This window comes from Nerophis ophidion, unplaced genomic scaffold, assembly GCF_033978795.1.
Source record: "Nerophis ophidion isolate RoL-2023_Sa unplaced genomic scaffold, RoL_Noph_v1.0 HiC_scaffold_30, whole genome shotgun sequence".
In the NCBI taxonomy this organism is placed as follows: domain Eukaryota; kingdom Metazoa; phylum Chordata; class Actinopteri; order Syngnathiformes; family Syngnathidae; genus Nerophis; species Nerophis ophidion.
Window position 1 is genome coordinate 1,417,543 of NW_026906952.1, and position 12,749 is coordinate 1,430,291.

The 12,749-nt window shown below is 36.2% G+C and overlaps 1 protein-coding gene across 1 annotated transcript in view; it reads left to right on the top strand.

The window, feature by feature from the left end:
- The window catches only part of LOC133546498 (gastrula zinc finger protein XlCGF57.1-like), a 50,814-nt gene that overhangs the window by 19,440 nt on the left and 18,625 nt on the right, over positions 1-12,749 (top strand). Inside the window, exon 3 of the mRNA XM_061892270.1 lies at positions 1,754-3,239. Within this exon, the coding sequence (XP_061748254.1) occupies positions 1,754-3,239 (1,486 nt within the window). The remainder of the gene's footprint in view (positions 1-1,753; positions 3,240-12,749) is intronic.

A 12,749-nucleotide genomic window follows, 5' to 3' on the forward strand; every position in this document is an offset into this window, starting at 1 on the left:
TGCCCATTACGTCAATCGCGAGCTACCAGTCGACCGCGGGGGGTGTGTCAGTCGATCTCCAGCCAGGCTTTTAAAAAAGATAAACCTAAAAATGAGTGATCATCAATCTTCACCAAGACGTCACTTAAATGACATTCACGGTACCGGAGGGTCTTGTGAGATGACGCTGGCTGCTGCAAGATCATTATTATGAAAATATGACAGAGAGGAAGGCGAGAAACACTTTTTATTTCAACAGACTCTCGCGCCGTACCTTCCGTCAAAACTCTAAAGGCCGACTGCACATTTCCTATCTTCACAATAAAAGCCCTGCTTCATGCTGCCTGCGCTAACTAAATACAGAGTCTCGGAAAACTGGCGTGCACAAGCGATCCCTCAGAAAGCTGGCGTGCACATCACTTGTGCACGCCAGCTTTCTGAGACTCTTATTTTGTTAGCGCAGGCAGCATGAAGCAGGGCTTTTATTGTGAAGATAGGAAATGTGCAGTCGGCCTTTAGAGTTTTGACGGAAGGGACGGCGCGAAAGTCTGTTGAAATAAAAAGTGTTTCTCGCCTTCCTCTCTGTCATTTTTTCATAATAATGATCTTGCAGCAGCCAGCGTCATCTCACAAGACCCTCGGGTGCCGTGAATGTCAATCAAGCAAGCTACGGAATTTGCCGCCAATGTTTTTCTTGTAAAGTGTATGGAAGCTGGATGAATTAGATGCCAAAAACCAACTACTTTCATGTGGTATTGGACAGAAAGGACAACTTTTTTTCTCCTCCATTTGAAAATGTGGGCGTTATCATCATTACTGTCTGATTCCAATCAATGCAAGTCATCAGAATCAGGTAATACACCAACTTATATTCTTGTCTTTGTGAAAGAAAGACATCTATATGTGTTACACATGCTTGTATTATCATTAAACACATTTAACTTGTTTACAAAAATGTCTCTTTCATAAATAAATAAATATAAATGATATATATAAATGAGGTAGATCCCCTCGAGTTGGTCAATTGAAAAGTAGCTCGCCTGCAGAAAAAGTGTGGGCACCCCTGCCTTAGGTACACCACAGGATATATTTAGTGTTGTAGAAGTGTGTTCGTCTAGCTTCACGTATTGTTTCCTGTTGGTTAAATATCTTCGAATCCAGTTTAAGACCAACCCTCTGATGCCATACCAGTATAGTTTTTTGATTAGAATATTATGATTAATAGTGTCAAATGCTTTAGTTGGATCAATAAACACTGCTGCCGCATTTTTTTTTTTTTTACTATCTATTGCATTGGTCATTTCTTCTGTCATTTCTAGTACAGCCATCGAAGTTGAAATATTAGCTCTGTATCCATATTGGTTCTCATCTAATATTTTATGTTTGTTTGTAAAACTCTCTAATCCGACAGTTTTTCAATGATTTTACAAAATTGTGGAAGTAAAGAAACAGGTCTATAATTTGTAAATTGGTGTTTGTCTCCAGTCTGATAAATTGGTGCAATTTTAGCTATTTTCATTTTGTTTGGGAATTTACCTGTTTGAGATGATGGGTATTTTTATGCTGCTTTTGCAGTGTAGCGTGTAGTGTAGCTTGCTACAATTCTCTGAGGATAGCTTAGCTACATTTAATTGAGAGTAACTTGTAGCTTAGCTTAATACATTTTCCAGGTCGCTTGCCCATCACTGTCTATTTGGCCTAGCTCACATGTGAATAGTTTGAATACTGCAAACTTCAATACAGTAACACCTCATTTGTGTTTTATGTTCTGCAGACGTCCAGCAGGTGTCAGCAGAGAGTCATGAAGAGATTCCCTCCAAGCAGCAAGAGTGGACCTCCAGTGTGGGACAGAAGGAGCTACAGGCCCCCTCCCACATTAAAGAGGAGCAGCTTCATGATGAAGATGAAGCTCAGTCCTTACAGCTTCATCACAGTCAAAGTGAGGAGAACAGAGGGGCGGAGCTTGTAAGTCAACACATCACAGAAGCTGATGGAGAGCATTGTGAAGATACAAAGTCAGAACCAGACAGCATCTTTGCTCCTCTGTCAGACATGGACCACATGATGTCAGACTCTTCTGATCACAGTGATCACATCCAACAACCCTTGAAGAGTAAAAATGACTCCAAAGGTGATACGAGACATCACACTAACAACAAACACTTGGACTGCTCTGAATGTGGGAAATCATTTAGACACAAGAATTATATTAAAATACACATGAGAATACATACTGGAGAGAAACCTTTTACTTGCTCTGTTTGTAAGAAGAGTTTTTCCATTAAGCCTGCCATGACCAGACACATGAGAACACACACTGGAGAGAAACCTTTTACTTACTCTGTTTGTAAGAAGAATTTCTCCAGAAAGTCTAACATGTCCTCACACATGAGAACACATACTGGAGAGAAACCTTTGACTTGCTCTGTTTGTAAGAAGCGTTTCTCCACAAAGCAACATATGGTCACACACATGAGAACGCATACTGGAGAGAAACCTTTTACTTGCTCTGTTTGTAAGAAGTGTTTCTCCAGAAAGCCTGACATCTCCATACACATGAGAACACACACTGGAGTGAAACCTTTTACTTGCTCTGTTTGTAAGAAGAGTTTTTCCATTAAGCCTGCCATGACCAGACACATGAGAACACACACTGGAGAGAAACCTTTTACTTGCTCTGTTTGTAAGAAGAATTTCTCCAGAAAGTCTAACATGTCCTCACACATGAGAACACATACTGGAGAGAAACCTTTGACTTGCTCTGTTTGTAAGAAGCGTTTCTCCACAAAGCAACATATGGTCACACACATGAGAACGCATACTGGAGAGAAACCTTTTACTTGCTCTGTTTGTAAGAAGTGTTTCTCCAGAAAGCCTGACATCTCCATACACATGAGAACACACACTGGAGAGAAACCTTTTACTTGTTCTGTTTGTAAGAAGAGTTTCTCCACAAAGTCTAACATGTCCTCACACATGAAAACACATACTGGAGAGAAACCTTTGACTTGCTCTGTTTGTAAGAAGCGTTTCTCCACAACGCAACATATGATCACACACATGAGAACACATACTGGAGAGAAACCTTTTACTTGCTCTGGTTGTAAGAAGTGTTTCTCCAGAAAGCCTGACATCTCCATACACATGAGAACACACACTGGAGAGAAACCTTTTACTTGTTCTGTTTGTAAGAAGAGTTTCTCCACAAAGTCTAACATGTCCTCACACATGAGAACACATACTGGAGAGAAACCTTTGACTTGCCCTGTTTGTAAGAAGCATTTCTCCACAAAGCTTGTCATGACCACACACATGAGAACACACTGGAGAAAAACCATTTAGTTGCACTGTTTGTGATAAGATGTTGTGGCATAAGTTATCAGGTCAGTAAACAAGAGTGTGTAACAGTCATGGAAGCTGCAGGGATTTAAAAACACTTAGTGATTGTGCTAAATGTACTTTAAAAACACAGCATGTATAATATGAATGTATATTTGATGTTGTATGTAGTGCCTCTCATCTTCTACTGTTAAATTTAAAGGCCTACTGAAAGCCACTACTACCGACCACGCAGTCTGATGAAATATTAACATTGCAACACATGCCAATACGGCCTTTTTACTTTACTAAATTGCAATTTTAAAGGGGAACATTATCAGCAGACCTATGTAAGAGTCAATATATACCTTGATGTTGCAGAAAAAAGACCATATGTTTTTTTAACCCATTTCGGAACTCCAAAAGGGTGAATTTGGCGATTTTAAACGCCTTTCAATTGTTCGCTGTCGGAGCAATGACCTTTCACCTGTGACGTTACAACGGGAAGCAATCCACTATTTTCTCAAACACATTACACACACCAAGTCAAATCAGCTCTGTTATTTTTTGTTTTTTCTAATGTTTTCCGTCCCTTGGAGACATCATGCCTCGTCGGTGTGTTGTCGGAGGGTGTAACAACACGAACAGGGACGGATTAAAGTTGACTTACGTGGCGTGTGCATCGATTAGCATGGCGTGCTAATCGATGCTAACATGCTATTTAGGCTAGCTGTATGTACATATTGCATCGTTATGCCTCATTTGTAACTATATTTGCATCCAGCCTTTCCCTCCACCCACATTTAATGTCAAACAAACACATACCAATCGACGGATTCAAGTACACCAAAGGTCAAAAGATGCGAAAGTCCCTTGTTTGTTCTGCACATTTTACCGACGACAGCTATGCTACGACAGATGGCGCAGAGATGTGTGGATATCCTGCGACACTCAAAGCAGATGCATTTCCAACGATAAAGTCTACGAAATCCCAAAGGTGAGTTTTGTTGATGTTATTGACTTATGTGCTAATCAGACATATTTGGTCACAGCATGACTGGTAGCTAATCGATGTTAACATGCTATTTAGGCTAGCTGTATGTACATTTGTAGCTATATTTGCCTCCAGCCTTTCCCTCCACCCACATGTTATGCTAAACAAACACTTACCAATCGATGGATTTAAGTTGCTCCTGTGGTCAAAAGATGCAATCGTTGGTTAGAAGGCGATCGCCGAATAGCTTCAATAGCTATTCGCTCAATAGCTTCAGTTTCTTCTTCAATTTCGTTTTCGCTATCTGCCTCCACACTCCAACCATCCGTTTCAAAACATTCGTAATCTGTTGAATCTGTTGAAATCCACGTCTGAATCCGTGCTAATGTCGCTATATCTTGCTGTTCTATCCGCCATGTTTGTTTGTATTGGCGTCACTATATGACGTCACAAGAAAATGGACGGGTGGATTTACAGATAGCAAAAATCAGGCACTTTAAAGCCTTTTTTCGGGATAATCCATGATGGATAGCATTTTGAAAAAAACTTCCAAAAATAAAATAAACCACTGGGAACTGTTTTTTATTGGTTTTAACCCTTCTGAAATTGTGATAATGTTACCCTTTAAATTTCTCTCGAGTTACTTGTTAAAAACGTCGCGGAATGATGACGCATACGCGTGACATCACCTGTTGGAGGGGACATATTAGCGTAGCACCAAACACGGCTAAAAGTCGTCTCTTTTCATCGCGCAATTACAAAGTATTTTGGACATCTGTGTTGCTGAATCTTTTGCAATTTGTTCATTTAATAATGGAGACTATAAAGAAGAATGCTGTTGGTGGAAAGCGGTGGATTGCAGCTGTCTTTAGCACCGAGACACAGCCGGTGTTTCTTTGTTTGTTTTTAACACAGAGCGGTCAAGCGAACATGTTTTCTCTACGTCAACCAGCATGATTTTGGATGGGGAAATTGTGATATATATTTTACCGGAGAAATCGTTGGATTATTCGTCGTTCAGCTGCAGCTGTGAGCTTGGCTCCTCGGCTTCTCTCTGAGACACTGGCGTGTTCACCACAGCCATCCGACCTCGAGGTATGTTTTTACAATCTCACTAAAACACTATTACAACAATAAGCAGATACGGGATCTTCCACAATTATCCTAGTAAATGTGTCTAATTACATCTGAAACGCTCACACTGCCGTCTACCGGAGCCGTCACGTGTTTTTTTTTTTCTTCTAGTCCTTTACTTTCAATATCCTAATTCACAAATCTTTCATCCTCGCTCAAATTAATGGGGAAATTGTCGCTTTCTCGGTCCGAATTGTTGTTACTGCTGGTGGCTCCCATTAAAAACAATGTGAATATGTGTGGAGTCCTGCAACTCGTGACATCACGCGCACATACTTCCGGTACAGGCAGGGCTTTTTTATTAGCGACCAAAAGTTGCCTACTTTATCGTGGATGTTCTCTACTAAATCCTTTCAGCAAAAATATGGCAATATCGCGAAATGATCAAGTATGACACATAAAATGCACCTGCTATCCCCGTTTAAATTAGGAAATCTCATTTCAGTAGGCTTCTAAAGTTAAAGTACCAATGATTGTCACACACACACTAGGTGTGGTGAAATTTGTCCTCAGCATTTGACCCATCCCCTTGATCAATCCCTGGGAGCTGAGGGGAGCAGTGGGCAGCAGCGGTGCCGCGCCTGGGAATCATTTTTTGGTGATTTAACCCCCAATTCCAACCCTTAATGCTCAGTCTTTGGTATGACTTGGCCGGGATTTGAACTCACGACCTACTCATCTCAGGACGAACACTCTAACCACTAAGTCACTGAGTAGGTTATATGTTGTCCTGTAGTTACTTTTTAAGTTGTGTGCATGTATTAAACATTATATATGTAGCAACATTTTATTATTTTCATTTGTTTTTTTCCACACATTTTTTCCATTGCATTTTATTAATGTTATTATCCAATTAAAAGTATGAATGAATCAAAACGTGGACTCTGGTAGATGAGCAGCATTGTTACATCATGGATGTTAACTACAGCAAAACATCAACAAAGAAGAAAAAGGCTGAAGTTAGCAACACATCACTGAACTTTAGAGCCATCGTGAGTGGAGTTGCTTGTTTTTATTGCTGCATTTGTACTTATTTCACCTCACATCTTCACTTTCAACTCTAAAGTCTTCTTCAAATATATTGTTCTGGGCTTCTAAGATTGATGTTTACTATGTGTGTGTAGTCTGTGGAAAGGGTTGTTGTCCCTTGTGGATCCATTTGTTCACTTGAACAGATACATCATCATCATCCTCATCATCATCATTATCAAAATACAGATTTAAGCACTGTATTAGAGTGCCTCTTGTAGTACTCCAACTCGCCACACTGAGAAGTGGGGGCGATGCTGAGCTAGCAGATGCATGTTGCTATCATGTTTTATCAGCGAGGAAGACAGCATTTGTGTTTACTTTTTTGTCAGATCCAAGTTGTATTGCTCCGCTGAATAAATGAATCACTATGGCTGCCAATATGGAGGATTTTATTCACACACACACATATATATATATATATATATATATATATATGTATATATATATATATGTATATATGTATATATATATATATATATATATGTATATATACATATATATATGTATATATATGTATATATACATATATATATATGTATATATATATATATATATATATATATATATATATATGTATATATATATATATATATATATATATATATATATATATATATATATATATATATATATATATATACATATATATATATATATACATATATATATATATATATATATATACATATATATATATATATATATATATATATATATATGTATATATGTTTAAAGGCCTACTGAAATGAGATTTTCTTATTTAAACGATGTGTCATACTTGATCATTTTGCGATATTGCCATATTTTTGCTGAAAGGATTTAGTAGAGAACATCCACAATAAAGTTCGCAACTTTTGGTCGCTAACAGAAAAGCCTTGCCACTACCGGAAGTCGCAGACGATGACGTCACATGTTGATGGCTCCTCAAATCCTCACATTGATTTTAATGGGAGCCTCCAACAAAAACAGCTATTCGGATCGAGAAAATGACAATTTCCCCATTAGTTTGAGCGAGGATGAAAGATTTGTGTTTGAGTATATTGATAGCTAAGGACAAGAAAAAAAAAAAATAAGTTAAAAAAAAAAAAAAGGGGTTGCATTGGGACGGATTCAGATGTTTTTAAACACATTTACTTGGATAATTCTGGGAAATCCCTTATCTTTCTATTGTGTTGCTAGTGTCTTAGTGAGTTTAACAGTACCTGATAGTCGGAGGTGTGTGTTCACGGGCAGAGGTGGGTAGAGTAGCCAGAAATTCTACTCAAGTAAGAGTACTATTACTTTAGAGATTTATTACTCAAGTAAAAGTAAGGAGTAGTCACCCAAATATTTACTTGAGTAAAAGTAAAAAGTATGTTGTGAAAAAACTACTCAAGTACTGAGTAACTGATGAGTAACCTGTTTATTTAATGATTACGGCAACAAATAATGCACAAAAACATAAAAATAGCAATGAGCAAATTCAGAGACAGGAATATCTCTTAAGCAACTAAAACAATAATATATATTAAATAATAGTACATTAAAATAAAATTAAAAAATGGCACATTGAGCCACAATAACTTAACAGCAGCATAGGCTCAGTAGGCATTCATTGATTTGATTGATTGATTGATTGATTGATTGATTGATTGAAACTTGTATTAGTAGATTGCACAGTACAGTACATATTCTGTACAATTGACCACTAAATGGTAACACCCCAATAAGTTTTTCAGCATTAATCAATTACTTAGTAAATGATCAAGTCGAGGTGATCTACCTCATATATACATATACATACGCACACATATCATACATACACACACATCATTTATACACACACATATATTTACACATACATTTATATATACAGTATATAATTTATATTTATTTATTTTGCTGTTTTTGTTGACATGTTAAAGGTGTTTTAATGAATATACATGCATGTTTAACATATAGATTCCTATCTTTCATGAAGACAAGAATATAAGTTGGTGTATTACCTGATTCTGATGACTTGCATTGATTGGAATCAGACGTCCACGTTTTCAAATGGAGGAGAAAAAAAGTTGCTCCTTCCTGTCTAATACCACATGAAAGTCGTTGGTTTTTGGCATCTTATTTGTCCAGCTTCTATATTCGTTTTTATACACTTTACAAGAAATACATTGGCGGCAATCTCCGTTGCTTGCTAGCTTGTTTGCGCTGGCTTTCGGAGACTCTTATTTTGTTAACGCAGGCGCGATGGAGCGGCGCTTTTATTGTGAAAACAGGAACTGTGCGATCAGTCTTTAGGCTTTTGACGGGAAGTACGGTTGAAATAAAAAGTGTATTTTTTCCTTTAAACTTTTGATTGATTGATTGAAACTTGTATTATTAGATTGCACAGTACAGTACATATTCTGTACAATTGACCACTAAATGGTAACACCCCAATAAGTTTGTCAACACGTTTAAGTCGGGTTTTACGTATCACGGTCATGTGACCGCCTGGCTCTGTTTGATTGGTCCAACGTCACCAGTGACTGCATGTGATTGGTGAAACGCAGGCATGCGTAGTTCCTACTTTGAAGCTCTGTCATTAAACAAAATAAACATTAATAGATCCATAAAAAAAAGTAGCGAGTAGTGAGCTTAATGTAGATAAATGGAACGGAGTAAAAGTAGCGTTTCTTCTCTATAAATATACTCAAGTAAAAGTATGTTGCATAAAAACTACTCGTAGAAGTACAATTTATCCCAAAAGTTACTCAAGTAAATGTAACGCGTTACTACCCACCTCTGGTGACATTGTTGTTTGAGTAACAATATTCTTAATGTGCTTCTACATTTATAGATTAGATATTTTATATTAGTGCTATTTTCAGTCCAGCACATGCCTTAATATGCAACAATGTGTAAATGTATTTAAAAAAAAAGAAAGAACAATTTGAGTAAACAGTACGAGACTTATTTTACATGGAAAAAACATTTTGTGTGTATGTACACACACACACGCGCACACACACACACACACACACACACATATATATATATATACATATATGTATATATATATATATATATATATATATATATATATATATATAGATATATAGATATATAGATATATAGATAGATATCATCATGCAATTTCAGATTCATATGAAATATTGAAGTATTACATATTTGTATTTCTAATTGTTAATAATCCCATAGATTATCACCTTTATATGATATACATATGTACTGGTTCACATCTGAAACATCTTCTGGACCACTTCATTTATTACTCTGTATTTGATTGTGTTGTGATTGTTTTATATGTATGTCCCCAGACCTTTTATGCAATATAAATGTGAAAGGATGGTTTTGTTTTTACAAATTTACATTTGTGGATACATCAAATAAATCCAGTATTGTGTTTTAAACATTTTTCATGTATTTTTTTTTTTTCTTTTTCAACATCCCCAAAACAACATCAATATCAGTCAAAGTTTGGAGTGTCAGACAAAAGCCAATATTGTACATCATCCCACAGAGATTTACTTTGCATACATTCTTAAAATAAACTGTTTATTGTGTTTCCCTATCACAGAACCAACAAGTGTTGTCTTCAATTGCAAAACAACATACAAAATATTATTTTAAGTGCTCAATTCCATCTTTATTTTTCTGTGATTAACTCTTTTGCCTTAGAAAGAATGGAAACTAAAGTTATGAGTATTTTTTTGTTCCAGAGAAAATAAGAAGAAGAAGAAATAGTAAAGAATTAAAAAAAGATGCAGTAACTAGAATATTTTGAATGAAAGCCTTTTTAAATTGTTTTTAATTTTTTTTTGCAGGTAGTACTTAATGAAATCTTCAAATAATAAACTATTTTTATCAGTCAATAAGTGCATCAGTGACCAAATGCCTTTTTCAAACCATTGCTGTACAAAGATGGATTTGTTTCTCATTTTAATATAAGAACAATTCCATAGTGGAGTATTGTGTGTGATGAAGTTGTGTTTGTAAATTAGTTTCCAGTACAACAACACTTGCTGGTAGGGATGGGTACTGTTCACTTCTAATTCCATGTTTTATGTGTTATATATGTCAATATATTGTGTGTTTGTATTTTGCCAACATGGTAGAATCACATGATAGGCAGGTTGTATCATGTTTTTCTGTCACCTTGAGGAAATGGCATAAAGAGGAAGATGACAATATAATGTCACTTGGACAATGATGTACAGAACAGAGGAGATTTAGTTCATTTCTATTTTTGGTTATAGGTGATTCTTTTTTTTATTATTTCAAAAACCTCTCCCTTATCCAGCTATGGATTTCTGGTAGCTGCTTGAAAATAATTAATACAGAAAGCTTTACTTTAATAAGTGTATTGTTTTCCATTGATAAACACAATTGGGAACTGACGTTGCCAAGAATGGAACTCACGTCTTGTAGAATAAAAGGCCAATGCACCAACCATTGTGCTATCAAAGTTTTGTTGACGTTACCAACAACAATCAGTAATCTAATGTTTATGAAATGGACATCAAGTTTGTTGTTTTGATTCAGTTTGTCATCCTTCTTTGATTCTAGTGGCATTTAAAAAACTGTTTCTATTCTCTCTCCATATTCCCAACTGACCACAAGACTCAAAAGACAACATTTTCGATGGAGCTTGGGCGGTTTATCACTTGTCGAATTTCCCGGCAAATCTGTACTGCTTCCCGAAGCGGTCACGGGGCTTCTCACGTCATCATTTCTGGCTCCTCCCCTGAATGAAATAGGCCTCCATACACGCCTGGTGGAAACACCCCCTCCATTAGTCCACACACGCCTCCAAGCCTCCGCACCATCGGAAGCGGACCAAGGATCGCTGGCTGACACCGATATATCAATTTAATAGCATGACACATAGATAGAAAAAATGGAAAAAAGCCGATAGGGCTGGGCGATTAAACGATGTCACTATATATTGCAAAATACATCAAATCGAAACCAATTAAAAAAGTCATTTGAAAAAAGGCCGATAGGGCTGGGCTGTAAAACAATACAATATATATAATGATAGACACATGACTGATGTTATAAAAGTAGGACAATGGCCAATAGGGCTGGCTGATAAAACTAAACACATAACTTATGTGGGGGGAGGGGGGCACCAGACTTTTGAAGAGGGAACGTGCGCCCTCCTGTGGACTTCTGCTGCAACTGCACACACAAAGAACTTCATTACTTCCAAGTGTGCCTTATTTAGTGTCCCAGACTTCCAATTCCTCCTTTACATGTTTAGTGTATAAGTATTAATTAAACAACTGTTTGATATATGAATATTAAAAACGTATTTAGTGTATAAATATTAAATACATGTTCAGCGTATAAATTAAATATATATATATATATATATATATATATATATATATATATATATATATATATGTATATATATAGAGAGAGAGAGAGAGAAAGAGAGCGAGAAAGAGAGAGAGAGTGAGAGAGATAGAGAGAGACATAACGAGACAGAGAGAGAGAGAGAGGACCAGACTTATTAAGAGGGAATGTGCGCCCTCCTGTGGACTTCTGCTGCAACTGCACACACAAAGAACTTCATTACTTCCAAGTGTGCCTTATTTAGTGTCCCAGACTTCCAATTCCTCCTTTACATGTTTAGTGTATAAGTATTAATTAAACAACTGTTTAACATATGAATATTAAAAACGTGTTTAGTGTATGAATATGAAATACACGTTTAGCATATAAATTAAATATATATTTATATAGACATATATATACATAGAGAGAGTGAGAGTGAGAGGGACAAAGAGAGTGAGAAAAAAAGAGAAAGAGAGAAATAGAAAGAGAAAGAGAGAGAGAGAGACCAGACTTATTAAGAGGGAACGTGCGCCCTCCTGTGGACTTCTGCTGCAACTGCACACACAAAGAACTTCATTACTTCCAAGTGTGCCTTATTTAGTGTCCCAGACTTCCAATTCCTCCTTTACTAATTAAACAACTTTTTAATATATGAATATTAAAAACTTATTTAGTGTATAAATATTAAATACATGTTTAGCGTATAAATTGTATAAATATATATATATTTATATATATATATATATATATATATATATATATATATATATATATATATATATATATATATATATATATATGTATATATATATATATATATGTAGGTGTGGGATAAAAATCACAAGACTACTTCATCTCTACAGAACTGTTTCATGAGGGGTTCCCTCAATCATCAGGAGATTTTGCGCTCTACCACGGTATCGAGCACTATTCTCTGGATAATCCAATCAAGACATATATATATATA